General features: G+C 41.6%; 1 protein-coding gene across 2 annotated transcripts in view; it reads left to right on the top strand.

Moving 5' to 3' along the window:
* PTPRB (protein tyrosine phosphatase receptor type B) overlaps positions 1 to 19,475 on the top strand; it is a 108,917-nt gene continuing 89,442 nt past the window's right edge. For both annotated transcript variants that reach the window (XM_060245065.1, XM_060245067.1), the window contains exons 1-3: positions 1 to 89; positions 1,289 to 1,684; positions 9,486 to 9,724. In XM_060245065.1, coding sequence (XP_060101048.1) covers positions 14 to 89; positions 1,289 to 1,684; positions 9,486 to 9,724 — 711 coding nt within the window. In that variant the 5' untranslated portion in view covers positions 1 to 13. The remainder of the gene's footprint in view (positions 90 to 1,288; positions 1,685 to 9,485; positions 9,725 to 19,475) is intronic.

Genomic DNA, 19,475 nt, shown 5'->3' with positions numbered 1-19,475 from the left:
AGAGAGAGAAGCAATGGGAGTTGCAAGAGGGAAAATGGAGACTTTATTTCACATTCTAATTTCTACCTACCTGGCCTTTGCAATCTGCGGTAAGTACAATTCCTCTTCAGTTACATGTTTGTTCCATATTCTGGCTCAAATGATCCTTAGATTGAATGATCCACTGATGCTGAGAATGACTTCAATTTATACAAGGAAAACAGAGGGATTGGCCAATAAACTACAAACTAGTTTAGCTTCCATTCAAAAACAAAATAAACTTTCTTTTAATATAGTATAATTGTTCTTTGTTGACAGATCATGTCTCTGGACACCCCATTTTGTCCAAATCCATTTGAAGAGGCATTCATTTATTTATTTTTGACTTCATGCCTATTCTGTCAAAATTGTACAACTTTGGGCTTACAGATACATTTCAGATAGGATCTGCTGTAATTCAATCAAGAAGAGAAAGCAGGCACAGAACTGAAATCTTTACCTATTTTGCAGAGAACTGGGACTTTTTGCAAAACTTTCAAAGGATTTGTACAACAGAAATTAACACTGAAATCGTACTTTTCATGGTACACTAAATTCAAAATAGGTTTTATTTTGGTGATTATTCCTGAGTCTTGCCACTGTGAGGAATCTGGACTTTATTGTAAAATAGTAATTAGAATCTTCAATGCAATTAGAAGCATAAGTTATTGAGTTTGTATCAGTAAACTAATCTCCCATATTTATAGAGAACATGTGGAGCACAAACATACAGATAGAGACAAACAGATTTTGGAAAATATCCTTTTCCCAGCAAATGGATTGCTAATTGGAGTGCATTTTCAAAGGAATTGTAGTGTGGTGTATTGCTTACAGTGTTAGACTAAGATCTAGGAGAACCACGATCAAATCCCCAGTCTGCCATGGAAGCTTGCAGGGTGACCTTGGGCCTAACACATATTTCAGCCTAACTTACTTTACAAGGTTGTTGTGAGGATAAAATTTGAGAGAAGAACATTATATAAGCCATCTTGAGTCCCTGTTGGGAGAAAAGTGGAGTATAAATGAAGTAAATAAATGACTTGCTGTAAAGTTGTGAAATAAAAGTGGCTACTTGTTGCCAAATATCTTTGACAGTTTTTGAAATTCCATGTTTGCACATCCATGTGTAGAACTGTGAAGGGTGCCAAAACAGAAAAATAATGCCAAAAGGCAAGTCATGGGTATGGTTTACTTAACTATTGAATTGTGGTGGTGATATTATTTTCTAAAAGTTAATATGTACTTTTTGCATGGGCTCTTCACCTTCCAGGAGGGTTTCTGATTCTCCATGAACGAAAACAGCAATGTATTTATGAAAGCCACACAATAGCACAAGTGGGAAACTGCAACTTTACCAATCTAAACCAACAGTGGAAATGGATGGATGAGAAGCTTCTCCATGTTAGATCTGACCAGTGTCTGGCTGTCACAAAATCCTATGCTGCACATTCCCGCAGAGTGATCATCACCAGCTGCTCTGAAGCACCCAAGTGGACCTGTCATAGCAAGGAAGGGCTCCTTGAGGTGAAAAACAGCTCTCTGTTCCTCCAGAAACAAGGATCAAATGTAGTAGTGAGGATGGGTAGGAAGTACCCCCATAGTTGGATAAAAACTGAAGTCAACAAAAAGGGACAGATTATTCATGAAAACTTGTGCTCCAATAAAGGTAAGTAGCTTCTCTCAAGAAAATTCCTGTGAACTATCAAACAGCAAACATGTGTCTTGAACTCACCGATGGTTGAAAGAACAATTACATTTAATCTATGGTGACCGATCTAGGGAGAACAAAATGGAATTTGAGGTAAACTATGAAGAATCCTATAAGAATAATTAGAAGAAGTATATTCCTTACATGTGTACACATTTGCTAACCTGCTGAAAGTTTCCAAAGTTAATGTTTCTTCCATCTGCCCCATATTTCTATGGTATGTTGAGCTTCTGAATACATTAGTAATTTTATTGAGGATGGCAGGTGTATATGTTTCAAGCAGTCTGTAAATGAGTGTAGGAATCATCCAACATCCTCCTCTTCATATGTTTCTTCATATAAATAAACATTCAGAATAGAGTCCCTTCTATTTAAAAAAAAAAATCAACATCCGTGGTGGTTAACAATGTTGCATTCTTGTCCTAACAAGTTAGATTTCATTAATTTAGAGCCATATATGAATGAAGATGCCAGTATATAGCACAGGTGGCCAGTCCTTAACTTTTGGTAGGGCAATGTATGCAGTGACTGAAAAATGAGGTAGGGCTTTTTTTCATTTGCATGCTGATAGGCCTGGACACCATGTACTTTGTGTGTGTGTGTGTGTGTGTGTGTGTGTGTATACATATACATGCATATACATAAACCAGTATGTCACATACTCTCAGCCTCACAGGGTTGATATGAGGAAAAAATGGAAGAGAAGAGGGAAAGGCAGAGTATAAATGAAGTAAATAAACAAATATCACTAATAAACATGAAAGCTTGTATGGATGCATCCTGCCACATTCATTTCTATATCAGGGAGAGGTTCCATTCACTCATGCACTACTGAGAACTGACTGATATCACAAGGTATGGAACAGTCCCCATTTGTGCAGGGCTCCATGTGCAAAAGCTCCTCAGAAAAGTTTGTTCTTTTTTCATCTCAAAGAGAACTCTTGCCACAACTGTCAGTTGTCTGTGGCAGTATCCTAGACCTATCCACCAATCAGAGTATAAAACAAAAGATTCTAGGAAACTGTGCTGTCACAAATGTTTTCTAAATCAGTGTCATATTACTTTTAAAAATATCAATTTTCCACATAAGCTACTCAGAATCTTAAAAGACAGCATGACATAAATCTAATAAGTAAATTTAACAGTTATGAATAATACAACTAAAAATATGTGGAAATCACAATCCAGAAAACTCATATGGTAAACCACAAAAAGCCTTTGCCCATTTTGCTTGAGCTTGTCAGCATCATTCAGATATCAAGGTTCAACAACCTGTGTAAATGTAGATAAAGATCAAGGAGTAGCATTTGTTTGGGGTTTGAACAAACTATTAATTTATTAACTAAACTTTATACTCTGGTTGTTGTGTGTATTTCACTTATTAGGAAGAAAAAAACCCAGTTCCATTGCTACCAATGTAATCTCTATCCTTATAAACATATATTCTTATTTTAAAACTACTGTTCTTAATATGAGGACCATAATTAAGCTGTAATTGGAGCATTAACATTATTTAGAAATTACATTAAAATGCTGGTTTTGTTTTTGTGAGATAGAATTGAGTGGACCAAACTTGACATGAATCACTTTACTTGTATGTTACATCCTCCCTTTGTTTTGACTATAATCCTGAACAGACAAAACAAAGGATAAGCAAAAAAGGATGCAGCACATGGGATAAATTACTACTGTGAGTTAGGTACAATGTGATAAGGAAGTATACAAAGTGTCTCCTAGAGATTCAAATCATGACCCATTGGGCTCCATTCTGGATTCAAGCCATAACCCAATGAGATCTGTCACATACAAGAGCCTGAGTATTACTATTAGGGGCTCTGATATCTTTGTTATCAGCTTCACCTTGTGCTACATCATAACCTATTTTTGAGCTCCTTAGTTTTGAAAGCAGCTTGAATGTCAGATGATGTGTGAAGCTGGTATTTGGTTGGGGGAAAACAAACAGCTATCCCTCTTTTCATGATATAGACTGGTGTCTCAGCAGCTAAAAGCAACGGCCACTGCCATTTGCAAAGTTTCAACCAATCCCTATCATCTCAGATCAGGCCCTGAATATTTCTGCTCTTGTTGACTTTTTCTCTCATTTTCTGTTCAAGTTATATTTTGAAAAATATTCCACAACAAACCCAATATTCTACTGTGAATAAATAGTTCTATGTTCACAAAATTCGATTTGTAAGTGAGGAAATGTAAACCTCTTGCTTTTTGTTCAGAAGGCTGGTTAAAAACATGCCAACAAGGTATGTGAAATATCTGAACACAAAAATAAACGAAAACGTTAATTTAAAAGACATGCTGTATAAATGACATTAGTCTCCAAACCAGGTATTGTAACATTACTAAAATAATGCCAGAGGGTTGACACATCAAAGGTGACAGTAGGTTTTATTCATATTTGAATATGGACAACATGTCAAACACATCCTGACCAATTCCTCTCTAGCCTTGTCCTGGTCTCGCATGTGGCACTTCCATCTGATTTCGCACAAGCAGCTGCAGGGCAGCAACTCGCTCTGCCTCTTTTCTGCAGCAAGCAGAAACCGGTTTTCAGAGGAACTTGCTTGCCATGGGAAAGAGGCGGAGTGAGTTGCAGCCTTGCAGCAGCTTGTGCAAAATCAGATGGAAGCCCCGTGGAGAAGAGGAGTGTGAGACCAGTACAAGGCTAGTGGGGAATCGGTCCCTGTTTCATTAGCTAACCTTTGGGAAAGAACAAGCAGCCGCCCTGAGCCTGCCTCAGCGGGGAGGGCGGGGAATAAATAAAAATTATTATTATTATTATTATTATTATTATTATTACATGAGATACTGCCATAAAACAAACCAAATATGAATCTATATGCAGGATCCCCATGGCCATTTCACAGAGCTTCAACTTTATCACTCAACTCCAGAAATTGTTTTCAAACAGAATACAGCATCCTGATAATTTCAGCTCCATTTTAAAAGGATGAACTTGAAAATAAGGATGAGCTTGAAAATATATAACAAATAGAGTTGCCCAGGGGTGAAGCCAGGAATGTTTAATTCAAGGGGCTTTCTACAAATTCAGGGAGCACCTGAATTTTTAAAAAGCCTCCCCAAACTAAATAGGTGGGGTGGCAGGCTGGGTCTTTCTGCTTCTCACAGTCAGCTGGCTGCAAGAAGCAGGGAGACTGTTACACAGTCCCATAAGACCACAGCCACCTTACAGTCCCACAAGACACAGCATGGAGAACCACCATTTTTGCTTTCCCCTCCTGGCATAAGGAAGGACCATGGGGTAGCCATCAAAAAGTCCCTCTCACTTCGGTCCACCAACCTCACCTCAGATGGCACCTCACATGAAGAAATGCTTATACTGAAAAATGCAGTCTCCAGGCAGGATGGTGTATGGGGTCCTAAATAGTAAGATCCTAGGCCATACAGTGGGGTTGTTGGATTGTAACAGTGTTTGATGTTGGGTCTGAATCACATATTGATACAATCCTTCTGTGTAGTTTTATAGATACCCCACTATTTTCTTCTATACAGAGCAAAAATTATAGTCAAAGTAACAGCTTTAGATGTTCTTCTCAGGCAAAAAGTCCTTCCTGAGGAGTTTAAAATACATGATGGGTTAATATGCTGCAGGGTTTGTGAAAAGGGAAGCTTTTCATTGAAAGGTACCTTACAGGGACACATGTCTGGAAGAAAGTTTTTATTTTGTGGGCTTCATTAAATATGCATGTCAGTGTTTTAAAAAGATGTTCATTTCAGAATGAAAGTTCACAGACTGCTCCTTTTGGCAGAGGAGAAATCATAGGTTGGCGTTCAAATACATCATAATTACATGCTAAGCCATCATATTTGGAAACATCTGCTACCGCTAAACCAGTCATTATGACTTTTTTAGATGGTCACTGAGCTAAAATTGCTATACGTGGCAACCAGCCTAGTGTTGTGGCAGCAAAACAAGGTTTTGCCATACATGCAACCCTTCTGCTGGGCCTAATGTGCCTCAAGCAAACAAATTCTGGATAAGATATAGAAGGGCTTGAAGAATTCCATGAGAATAAAATATTCCCATTCTAAATGCAAGCATATAAATGTAGTTCTGAAGGCCATAGAACACCACAGACAGAACATCCCCAACCACACAGAAAGGAGGCTCAATTATTCTACCAGTGAGAGGAAATATGGAAGGAAAATGTGTAACAATTTCTTGCCACAGTCTAATTGCAACTCTGGCATCTCCTAAAACATAGGTGACTTTAAAAGGTTATATAATCATAGCCTATTATCAGAGGGCTGTGCCCACCAGAAGGCTGTTTCCTGTACAGAGCTGGCAGGAAAGATTGCCTGGAAAAGTTCTCAATAATCTATTATTATAAAACAGACCTGCACAATTTGTGAGCAACTGAGCTGATAGTAACCACTCAACCATGTAGGGCAGCCCATAGAAATCTAGATGGGCTTCTTGCTTTTTGGTGTCTTTTGGGGACTAAAAAAAAAAGCACTTGACAGATCATAATACCATTTGGCTTGCTTGGCCATATTTTGTGCTGATTGACCACATTCCAACAAACTAAAAATGGGAGACACGCAAATGAACACTTTCTTCTGCATATGCATTTTTCCTGCCTAGAACATAGGAAGCCCCCAGTTTAAGTGCTAGCATCCACACAACACTCAAGCTCATTCTGGTCACTCTTGGACCTCTGAAAGCTTTCCTTTTTAAATCCATCAATCAATCATTTGTTACAGTCCAAGATCAGAAGTCAAAGGAGCAAAAACTTCCTTTTGATCTCTGTTCAAGTGAAGAACTGTGGCAACTGTGGGCAAAAAGAATCTATATGGACACTGCCCACAGACAATATTGGAAAGGATAGCGGTCTTTTAAAGGGTTTTTTCTTGTTTCCCATATTCTTACTTGACAATGGCAGTGCAGCTGGGAAGGGGAAGGAGCGGACCTCATTTTGGGCAGGAACTCACAGGAGTGGAGGTCTGGAACCTCTAAATTTTATTGTGGTCTTTCTTTCTTACCCCCCAAAAGAAAACCTTGCTTCTGGGCTCCCATTGTTCAAACCCCCTGTGAGAATTTTGCTGAACTCTAAGATTTGACAAACTTTCTAATATTTTCCCCCACAGAAAAATGGAAAATAACCAAAACATATAAAGCAAACAGATGGAAATCTTCATCATGCCGCTGTGGCCACATAGGAGGAAAGTTATTTTAAAAGTATGATGGGAGTAAGGTTTTATTATGACAATTATAATTCAAGAAGCATTTTAAGGTAGATGCAGAATTGATATAATTTAGTACATCTTCTGGTGATGTCAGGGGTGTGCGGCATATGCAAATGAGTTGTGCTAACGAGCTCCAGCACCTCTTTTTCTACAAAATGACCCCTGGGAAAGAGGGTTTTGTTGTTGTTGTTGTTGTTGTTTGCCTGTGGGAGGTCCAGCACAATCTTCAAAATGAGGAAGGGTGGGGTGAGGAAGCAGTGGCAGAAGTGAGTGATGCAGAGACAGGTGAAAGCATGTAGACCCCATTCACATGGGTGGTTACTGCCATAGTTGTGTATGTGTTTGCACCCCGATGTGGAAGCAGCCCCATATGAAGACAGATCTTCCTTCCTTCCTTCCTTCCTTCCTTCCTTCCTTCCTTCCTTCCTTCCTTCCTTCCTTCCTTCCTTCCTTCCTTCCTTCCTTCCTTCCTTCCTTCCTTCCTTCCTTCATCTGACTGACACAGGATAACTCCAACAAGTACCTCCTACAATGCAGACAAATGTTATGTACAAAGGTGCACTGCACTTGAATGAACTGAGAGGATTATCAGAACTAGTCTCCAAAGCTAGTATTGTTACTTGTTCTTTATATCACATAACTATTCTTTATCCATTTATTTCATAAATGTTCATGGAAAAGATAAGTGGTACCATAACTACAAAATGCAACTTTAATTTTATGCAATATAAAGTTATTTTAATAAAGTACTTGTAATGTTCTGAGACTAAGATTTGATCCAAGCAACTCACAATCAGTCTTAATCCAGGGTTGTTCTGGGTATCTTTGGTAAATGGGTAGGAATTATCTTGTGTCAAAGTAATATTTAAAGCAGTCCTTAAAGATTGACCTAGTGAACACACCTAGTATACACATGAACAATCCATTCACATAGCAATTCACATTTCAGATAAATACTTCTATTAGGTCTGAAGGGCTTGCAGACCTTATAGGAACATTTTGCAGATAAATACATTAGGACTCTTTCAAAAAGAACAAAATAGAAAATATTAAGTGCAAACATCTGAGCAAAGGAAAATAAAATGAGTAATGCAAGATCCATGTTTTAGATCTGAGATCTAAAACAGGGGTCCTCAGCGTTGTTGAACCAGTGGGTACTTTGGGAATTTCAAGAACAGGTGGTGAGTGAAACAACAAAATGGCTGCCATGAGAGGGTAGCATAGGGTCAATCATAGATGTGTTTTGTGATGGCTGGGTCCAATCATAAAGCATAGGAAGATCCCACAAAACAATTAGGCTTCTTTGATTGAAGCAGCCGTTTCCAAATGGGTGCTTCTTGCAGACACAAAGGTGCTATCTCTTAGGCTCCTCTGAAGCACCTCCTACTCCAGTTTAGTAAAGGAATGTCAGGAATGGCTCCTCAGTCTAAAAAAGAAATGCTTTGTAAAAGAAGCAAGGAGGTTCCAGGAAACATATTGGTGAGCCTCATGGCACACATGGGCACCAAGTTGGGGATCCCTGGTCTAAAACCTGCCCACCCATCCTTGATGAAGCATTAAGAGGTATGCAGCATAAAGTTTCCAGATTGCTCTTCAGGCTCTATCAATGTCTTTATTTTTTCCCCCTACATTTTGGTTTGGCTTCCCTTTCTGAGGTTGACTTACCTCTCTTCTCTGAATTCCTAAAATTGAAGGGACAAACTAGACATTACAGTATCCACAGGTCCAATTCGTGGTTGCCAATTCCATTTTAAAGTTGAACTCAACCATTTAAATATGCTACAAGAGTCCAATTCTAATCAGTCTTGACCCTTATTTGCCTTCACATGTGACAAAGATGTTGCTGTATAGCACATCAGACCGCTCCCATTCTACCTAGTGGGACATTACCAGCTATTTCCCAGAAGGTTCCCTGTAGCCTTTGCTGTATACCTGACTTCTTCCTTTGGCCCCAGGATTGGGACTTTGTTTCCTTGGCTAACTCCACCAGCATGTAAATTAACATTCTGTCTGCTTGATATGCTAAAAGCTAGTCAGAAAGCCTTGGTCTGTCAATTTTTGTCTGCCTGTATAACTGGGTTTAAGTTCACTTCTGAGCATTCACAAAGTGCAGATTCAATATCAACCTTGCAAAATTGAAAAATTTTACCCAGATACCTGGGATGAAGTGTCTAAAGCATAAAATATTCCATTTTCACACAGGTTGTGGTTTGCATGAAAGAGGCAGCAATGTAGTTCTGTGTTGCCTGCATACATGAAAGTGCACTTTACATTTTGACTCTCCCATTAAGAATGTATTTAGCAATCAGATCAGTCAGAATCTAAATAAGGTCCAGACATAATATCTGACCATCACAAGAGCTATATGCTAAAAAGAATTTATATCACTTTAGGAAATCAGTCTGAAGTTTAAAACCTACATAATGAACTATTGTCCTAAAATTGTTAACAGTGTAATTCATGAAAAAGATGTAATTACTGCATATTGTTTCTAAGTATGTTTAGCACTGATTACATTTTCTGTTCTCTGTCACAGATTTCCAGATTGATGAAACACTTGTTCGGAGCACTAGAAACACATCCCCTCCATTTAATTCTATCACATACAGTTCGCAGAATTTTCTTGGTACTAGTCCAGTTATTTCTGTCAAAAAGGTTACAGAAAGCAACAATAAGAACATGGACAAACATACTCTAAGCCAAAATTTATTTGGAGTGACAGAAAATCCCTGGATTCCCACAACGATCCATTACTTCTCTAGCACCACAGAACAGGTAAGACAAGTTGTTACCCAAAATAGATTGCAGTTCATTTGCTCCTAGTCTAATGACAGAATTCCTCAAAAGCAGAGAATGTGTAGTTGCTGAAAGAACTAAACAGTCTGCATGATGAAAGGGTCAGCTGGGGGAAGAGAAGACTGTACACATAATATAACTAGGGGATAGAGAGACCAGAGGCAAGGATGTTGAATGAAGGGTAAATACATAAAAGGAAACTGAGGGAAAGGAAACTCACAGTAGTTAAGATTTGGTGAAACGGCAGAGAAAAGAGTGCTAGGGACACAGGTCAGACTGTCTGCTCCTCAACTGAAATCTCCTGCTTCCCTCTAATCAGGGCCGGCCCTGCCACTAGGTAAACTAGGTGGCTGCCTAGGGTGCTGGCCTTCTGGGGCACCGAATTGGCTGCCCCCCATGTGATCGATGATGTTATCAGTGCAGGGGGGCGCCAGATGTTAGCCTTGCCTAGGGTGCCAGACAGTGTAGGGCTGGCTCTGCCTCTAATTGCCACTGCAAATGCAAAGATATTTGCAGTGGTAACAAATCCTCCTCAAGGAGATTTTCTCCAAGATTTTCCACCCCATCTACCATTTACCCCCATTGGCAGACTCTTTGATGGTTTTTCAACAATTCTTGTAATTGAACAAGTGAGTTTTTAACACTATAGTGGCATACCTACTATTAGTAATTTTTGAAAAGGTAAAAAACCCACTGTAAGTGAGGAAGGGAAATGGCAGGTGTAAGGAGAAAAGGCACCCAATGTGGTGCCAGATCTGGCTGCAGAAATCCACACCTTCCCTTCCACTTTTTGCCCAAACTCACTTTTGGCAGGTTTGGAGAAACCCACAGCAGAGCCAGTGAAAACCTGGTACGTGGAAGCATTATCATGTTATGCAGAAGCCAAAATAAAAACTACTGTGGTTTGCAGAGGAGAGGAATGCAGAGTTGCTCTGGTTGCTTCCATGTGGAGGGTTGCCACAGCAGTATCTTGGTTTTAAATAAGTCACTTGAGTTTGGGGCAGTTTCTGTTGATCAGACAGCACCCCGTAAGCCAGCATCATAGTGCTGCGGGCCTGTGGTTGGTCATCCACATTGTTAATGCATCACAACCATGGACCCACAGCACCACAACATGGGCCCATGATTGTTTTTTCCCCCTAAGTTCCACTGTCCATGTGCAGAAGCAGACAAGCACACACCTGCCCCTGGCTGTGTTCTATGGAGGTGCTGAAGCACATATCAGAGTGGGGTTAAAAAAAAAAAAAGACATGCTGAAAACAAAGTGGGATGATCAAACTGTTTATGCGTTTCCGTGACATGCCCAGGCCATCAGACTCCTGGAAACCAACTATAAAAGCACTTTGTCAAGGTAGCCACTGGAATTTGCTGGTGGCTATTTAATCCACATGGGAGTCATTTTAGCACAAGGTAGGGACAACTGGGGCATGGGAGCCAGATGTGTGCATTTGATCACACCCATTTGATCCGGAGGGGAGGGGTGGCTATGTCGTACTAAACTGCTTGTGTGATCACACTCAATGTCTTGAAAAGCAGGAACTTGAGGCTGTGATCAAGTGAATGAGAATAAAGTAATAATACAGAGAATGTGTACTGTTGGTGACAGTAACTGAGCATGCGAAGGAAGTTGGGAAGCTGGAGACTGGGTCAGGAAGTATAGAGGACACAGGGCTGGTAAGCCTGAAGCCTAGATAACTGGTATGGAAATCGTGCCACTTACCACCATTGCAGTAATGTTTCTTAACAATGCTCAGTGTGGCTGATCATGGTGTTGGGCATGCTGTTTGGCAATTTACCATCCTCCAAAATATATTTGTCCATCTCCAATGAAGAATGAAAAGTTGTAACTTGAGTCTATGGAAATACTGTATTAAGTGCAAATTATTACTGTGAAGAAGAGTAATACTTATTCATGTATACAATGAAAACTTGGATGCTGCAATCTGAAGCCAACTCATTTTCAAAGGACAATGGCTGTTGCTTGGTTGTTTTGCTTTTAATGTTTACATTAGAACAACCTTGGGTTGCAAGTAAATCTACAGCTTGAACTTTCAAGAGTATGGGAAACACTATGCAAAGACCATTTCCTCCTGATAAAAATGGGGGAGAGTTGGTGGATTTTTTTTTAAAAAAAATAAAAAGCTAAGGAGCCTTGGGAAAAGATTCAAAAGAGACTAGAGTCTGCTATTACTGATATTCCCAGGCACTTGCCAAACTTACTCCTAGCTCTTTCCCTCTATCTCCTGTCTTAAAACCTTCCACCGCAGTAATTGTCACTGTTTGCACATTCACCATTTCTCTTTTCAAGATTGTTACAGTATTAAAAACATCTCCATCTGTTGTCTTTAATCTAGTCTAGTGTGTATATGTCACACATTGGACTTCTTTGTACTGCATTTATTGAAAATATAATTAAAGCATAGCTCAGCAATGTCGTTTCAGGTTTCACATTAGCAGCTCCACTCACTTTTTAACTCTTAGAGCTGTTCCCATGACCACATAACCCACTATGTACATTTACATGACATATATCATGTGCTGAGATTGTCATTCAAAAACACAAGTCTGCACAAATCAGTTTTCCGTGTTGTGAACTAAGCAGGCTGGATTAAGGTCAACTGATGCCCTAAACCCAGCCCAGCAATGATGCCCCTCAGCTCTTCCATTGCTTAACTGACAAGACATTAGGATTCAGTAAGTATTGAAGGTGAAATAAGAAATTAAAAATTCAGTTTTTTTCCAGGTCATTCACCAGGATAGACCCCATAACTATTTAACATTTTAATTAATTTAATACTAAATAGCAGTATAGCAATATACGCAAAAAAAAATTCCTACTCTTGTGGTGCCCCCTTTCCCTGGGTGCCCTAAGCATGTGTTCATTTTGCTTAATGGTTAATCCTGCCTAGAACAAAGTCATACTCAGGTTACAAGAGTCAAAGTTCTAGTTCAAATTAAAATTAACAATTAGCTTACTGGGTGTGGATGGCATACATTTGAAAACTGACTGAACAAAAGCATGCAACACATTGCTAAATTCAGACTTGGATGATTTGATGAAGGCTATTGTAATAATGATTTTAAGAAGGAATTGGAGATGAGGAATTGCTGGGAAATCAGAAGTTGTTAGCCTAATATTTAATATATAAACTCATGAATGCTTTCAGCATACAGAAGGACAAGCCTTGCTGAGGAAAAAATGCATGACCTCTGCAAGCAGAAGTCCTACCTCATTAACATTTTTCCCTGCCTCCCCCCCCCCCCCCATGACTTAGCCACAGTGATCCATGCAACTGTCACCTCCAGGTTATACTATTGTAACTCTGTTTATGCAGGGTTGCCCTTGCATCTGACCCAGAAACGTCAGCTAGTTCAAAATGCAGTGGCATGTCTCCTGACAGGGACACCATTGACAGCTCATATAACACCAGTGCTCCATCAGCTGTATTGGCTACCAGTTGAGTACCAGATTAGGTTCAAGTTTGTGGTGGTAACCTTTAAATCCATATGTAGTGTGGGACCAACATATCTGCAGGACCGTCTCTCCTGATATGTCCCCAGAAGGGCATCAGGCTCCTCAGAACAACATCTGCTGGCAATCCCTGGCCCAAAAGGCATCCGCTTAGCCTCAACCGGGGCCAGAACTTTTTCAGATCTGATGCCAGCTGGGTGGAACATGCTCCCAAGTGAAATCAGGGCCCGGCAGGACTTACTACAGTTCTGCAGAGCCTGCAAAACAGCAGAGCTCCATCAGGCCTTTGGTTGAGGCAGCAGGTGTCCAATTTGCATCTCCCTCCCCTGTTCCACCTTGCTCCACTTACTTCTTGGTGCTTGTACTAATTCAACTATGCTACTGATGGTGGTTCTGTACACTCCCCATATTTTCTGTTCCATCTTGGGCACTCATGCTGGATTCATGTAGGAGCCCCTGTCGAACTATAACTCCCATCTTGTGAACTGTTATTTGGTGTTTGTTGGTTTTAACTATGTTGTGATGTTTTTAACTGTTTTATCCTGTTATAACCTGCCCTAAGCCTGCTTATGGGGGAGGGCAGGATAGAAATACAGAAAAATAAATAAATAACATTTTTTTGAATTCTTTTAAAATGTTAATAAGTGTGTAGTCAGGGCTGTTCCATCATTCATTATATATTTGTATTTAGATAAAGCTTTTGACAAAGTCTCAGCACAAATTCCTAAGAAAATTTAGAAAATGTAACAAGTGTAACACATTGGTGCAAGAAATATGCTGATGGGGTCTGAATTGGTAGTATGTAATCAGAAGATAAATCATGGTGGAACAGCTCAACAGAGAAAACAAAGGCAAAGACAGTGTGAGGGAATATTTAAGAAGAGGAAAGATGATTCCTAAAATTGTGATTTATGTATTATTTATTTATAAAACTGTTTATGCCACCTTTCCAGGGAACATGCCCTGCAATGATTTTGTATAAATGTACAGTGCAGTTACAATTGCAGGAGGGCAGATGGCATGGTATAACTCAGTCTTGTCAGTTCTCAGAAGCTAAGCAGGGTTGGTACTTGGGAAGGAGACCACCGAGGAGGACTCTGCTTCTCACTTGCAAGGGTCACCATAAGTCTGTGACTTGATGGCACTTTACACACACACAGTTCCTTTTGGGGTATTGATTCAGTTCTAGCCACCCAGTCTGAAAAAGGATAGTATAAATGTGGGGGGGGATCACAGAAAGAACAATCAAAATTATCAAGAAACTGGAGTGCCTTCCTAGGGAGATCTAAATTCAAATCAAGGGATGGATTGGCTCCTCCAAGGGGAGCAAGAGCTTCCACTGATACTGGCTAGCAGCCCCTGGCCCCAGATGGGCATGAGACATGGCGTCCCTTATCCCATACAACATGGGTGGACAGAAGCTGTAGTAAACCTTCTTCTTCCCCCTTCCCTTTGTTGAAGAAGGTGGAGTGGGCCAAAGGGCCTCTTTCCAGGTCCATTTTGGTCTCCTAGTCTGCCCCTATCTGAATCACCACTCTGCTTTGAAGATTTCTGACTGACTTTGGGCCCATAACACACTTTCATCCTAATGTGCCTCACAAGGTTTATGTAAGGACAAAATGGAGGAGAGGGTGTTGATATATGCCACTTTAGGCCCTCATTGAGGATGAAGTGGAGCATAAATGAAGTGAGAGCACTGAGAGGCCCAGGTCAAATCTAAGGGTAGGGCTGATTCTAGCTGCGCTCCTCTGAGTGTGTGTGTGGGGGGGGGGGTGCGCGCGGAGCATGACATCGCAGAAGAGGAGGGAAGTAGAGGGGAGAGAGGGGGCAGTGGCGGCAGCATTTTACCCATCGATCAGCTGATCAGCAGGGGGGCATGGCGGGTGGCAAATCTGCCTGGAGCACCATGCATCCTAGGGCTGACCCTGCAGCCACCCTTCTAGAAAAATATGACTTTGCAAAGAAAAAAATGGAGCAGTGAGCAATGAGTATATTTCCATCAAGTGAAGACTGTGCAGGTGGCCAGGAGATTGTTGACAGGATTTGAGGTTCCAAAAAAGAAAGCTTTCAACCTTGACAAAAAGGACACCAAAACATGAAGTATATAAGGACAAGCATGGTTGCGACTCACAGGTTTCATTATTCTTGGGGTTCAAGTCTGAGACTGAATGTTTGCTGGAAATATATTTTGAACCTCTTGTTACAAAATACTCTTGGTTTGTGCCATTACATCCAAGTAGCAGTTTATCTGTTCATGCGCCTCCATGCATGTCTCAGTGGTTTGGCCGCTGCCACTGGCTGCTTATGTATATTGTTTTCAAATGGAATGAAAAGTGATTGTGCACCTTTTAGGATCTAAACCAGCTATGCCTGTTGATATAAATTTTATGTGATGTGAGTTGAATACAGGTACATTTAGTCATTCAATGAAGTGATAGCATTCCTGGCAAGATATTTTTGTATTGTGAAATCTTCAGATGGGGCCTGGAGATCTCTCAGAATTACAGCAGAGATCAGTTCCCTTGAAGAAAATGGCAGCTTTGGAAAGTGGACTCTATGGCATTTTACCCTTCTGAGGCCCCTCCTCAAACTCTACCCCTTCAGGCTCCAACCCCAAGTCTTCAGGGATTTCCCAACCTGCATCTGGCAACCCAAGAGGATGATGACAGCAGTTGATGGTCAATGAAAAAGGGAAGGGAAGGGGAAGTTTCTGAACCCTAGAGGGGGAGATCTAACTTGTGTCCCTCTATTTCTCCTCTAACAGCAAAGTGGGCCCAATCACAACAGCAAAAACAGGCCATTCGCTGACTACTACTATTGTTGTTATTGCTGTTGTTATTATTATTATTACATTAATTGCCCCATTGCATTATTTGCACTGGGCACTTTACAACATAGTTAAAATACATAAAATTAATAACACAAAAATTAGCTAAAATTGTAAAAACTCAGATGGTGCCCTATAGGTTTGAATCCTGGACTACCAGGGCATCCTGCTAGGGGGAGAAGGAAACTTACAAAGCATCTCAGGGGGAGGGGGTTAGGGGGAAAAGACAGAGGTGCCATCTGGATAATAAACTGTTGCTGTCCTCAACTGAAAGCCTGGTGGAACATCTCTGCCTTACATGCCTTGTGAAATTGCATAAGATCTCACAGGGCGCTGATATCATCCAACAGGTCGGGGCCAGGACTGAGAAGGCCCTAGCCCTGGTCAAGTACAGCCAGACCTCCTTAGGGCCATGGATCACCTGAGTGTTGTTACTAGTGGAGCACAAGGCTCTTCCAGGGACATACCAGAGAAGACAGTCCCAGAGATATTTTGGTCCCAGACCACTGAAGGCCTTAAAGGTGAAACCCAAAACCTTGAACCTGACTTGATACTCCACTGGGAACCAGTGCAGTTGGCTCAGCTCTGGTTAAATATGTGCTGTCCATGGCATTTTCACAGGGCTTGCGATGCCTCATTCTGGATCCACTGGTGTTTTCAGGTCAAGCTCAAGGGTAGGCCAGCATAGAGCAAGTTACAGTAGCGTAATCTGGAAGTGACCATTGCATGGATTACTGTGGCCAGGTCAGAATATGATCAGAAGAGAGCCTATTGCCAGGCTTGGTGAAGGTGGAAAAATGCCACCTTGGCAATATGCATCACCTGGGCCTCCAATGAAAGGCAGGCATCTAGCATCATGCCCAGACTCTTGACAGACAGCACCGGTATCAATGATGCCCCATCAAGAGCCTGTAATCTGCACTCCGATCCCAATTCAGTCTCCCCCCCAGCCACAGAACCTCCATCTTTGACAGATTCAGTTTCAATATGCTCCCACTGTGACATTCAATCCCTCAGCCAGATTTTCCAGGACAGTGATTCACCAGTCACCCAATAACAAACACAGTTGGGTGTCATCAGCATATTGATTACACCCAAGCTGAAATTTCTAGCCAGCAGAGCAAGGGGGTGCATATAGATGTTAAACAACAGGGAGAGAAGTGCCCCTTGGGGAACACCACATATCAGGGTACACCTAGTGGACACATCCATCCTTACTCTGTGCCACCCTCTGTCCCTGACTGCAGAGAAAAGAAGAAAGCCACTGTACCCCATGTATCCACATGTTGGCGAGGTGATGAGTCATAAGATCGTAATCAGCTGTGTTGAACATTGCTGTAAGTCAAGCTGGGTGCTGATGACACCCAACTGTGTTTGTTGTTGGTGACCAGTCAGCCACTGTCCTGGAAAATCTGGCTGAGGGACTGAATGTCACAGTAGGAGCATATTGAAACTGAATCTCCCTTGACCAGCCATGAGGGACATGGCAAAGTAGGCACATGGTTGGCTAACAGCACCCAGGACCCTGTCAACACTGGAAGAGGAGAGCAGGTTGAAAAAGTCACAAACTGAATTCAAAGACAGCCAAGGGGGCTCCATTTTGCAACCTGTATCAAGGCTGACAGATAAGTCATGATGGAGCAACAGGACTTTGTGAAAAAGCTCATAAATGCCTCTGAGCTAACAGTCAAATTTCTATATCTATTTAGGTCCCTCCCTGTGTGAGACGTTAAATTCCTAATCAACAGGGAGATGCAATGGAGGCTGAGTAGAATTCCCTCTTCGCAGTCATCACTGCCATCTCATAGGATTTCATTAAAATCCTATAAGATGTTCTTGTAGCTTCATCGCTAATAGATCACCAGTTCATCTAAGCTCCTGTTTCATCCCCCCGAGTTCCACTGTATATCAGGGGGATGATTTTCCGCAACAGCATAGAGAACATCAGGAAGCAACTTCAATGGCTTCAGTAAGAAAGCAATTCCAGTCTCCTATCAGCTCATCAATGAGGCGCAGGAAGGCTTCAGATCCCACAGAACGTTCTGGAACCCAATTGGGTCCATTAGTCTCTGTGGATGAGCTGTTTAGCTCACTGCCTAGACAGGGAAGAGTGGGAATGTCCTGCTGGGCCTTCAGGATCAAGTGGTCTGACTGTGGCACCTCTACTTTCAAGGTCAGTTCCTCATTCATAAAAAAAAAAATCCTCATTCATCCCCATCCAAATATCAAATCCAGGGTGTGGCCTGCTTGATGTGTGGGGCCAGAAACAAATTGGGAGAGTTCTAGTGCCACCTTGGAAGACACCAGATCTGAAGCCTGTGTGGAGGGGGCAGATCCATCCACATGGATGTTGAAGCCCCCAAGAATTAATAATCTTGGGAACTCCAAGGCCCACCCAGCCACCACCTCCAATACACCCAGAAGGCCAGCTGCTGGCACACTAGGCAGATGGTACACCAGACAGACAGCCAAACTCTCCTCAATGTCCCACACCCAGACAACACAATCCTGGTGGTCTTTGGGATGGGGAGAAAGCCTCCTGGATGATCAATGCCACCCCACCCCCAAGTTTGTGACTGATGAAGGACTGAGAAACCTGGAGGGGAAAGTTGTTTCAAGGGTACTGTTTTGCCTTCCCTAAGCAGGGAATCTCCATATATTCAAGGGATTCCCCAGGTATGCAGAAAAATATGACTTTTTAAATTACTTTTAGAGCCCCATGGCACAGAGTGATAAAACTGCAGTACTGCATTCGGAGCCCTCTGCTCACAACCTGAATTCGATCCCAGCGGAAGCTGGTTCAGGTAGCCGGCTCCAGGTTGACTCAGCCTTCCATCCTTCCAAGGTTGGTAAAATGAGTCCCCAGCTTGCTGGGGGGAAAGTGTAGATGATTGGGGAAGGCAATGGCAAGCCACCCAGTAAAAAGTCTGCCCTGAAAATGTTGTGAAAGCAACATCACCCCAGAGTCGAAAATGACTGATGCTTGTGCAGGGGACTACCTTTACCTTTAAATAAATTAAGGGGGGGGGGACCCAACCTGATGGGGAGTGTACATGCCTAGGAGTTATGGGATGTTGAAAGCCCCTGAAAGTTATTTCACTGGAGGGGAAGAATGATGGGAGGAGAGTTTAGTCTTTTCAAACCACTGAAAATGTGTAGTTTTGGAAATTGACCTCCCATTCCCACAAGCCATCAATATTCACCAATATCAAAGATGATAATATGATACACTTGTCACTATATCTAACAGTGAAGTGGCTGGCATCTGTGCCAATCATGAAAATAGAAAAACCAGGCCATCCACACAGATAAGGCTTGAGAGACTCCCTAGGTATGTCTTTGAAAATTTAACCAAAAGAGAAAGACCCCTATCAAAGAACAGCCTGATGTGTACTGAATATGCTCCAAGAGGCAAGAGATGTTCAAAACAT

Source organism: Heteronotia binoei, chromosome 8 (assembly GCF_032191835.1).
Source record: "Heteronotia binoei isolate CCM8104 ecotype False Entrance Well chromosome 8, APGP_CSIRO_Hbin_v1, whole genome shotgun sequence".
Classification (NCBI taxonomy): Eukaryota; Metazoa; Chordata; class Lepidosauria; order Squamata; family Gekkonidae; genus Heteronotia; species Heteronotia binoei.
The sequence above is the reverse complement of the archived record's forward strand: the minus strand, read 5'-3'. Positions and strand labels throughout refer to the sequence as shown.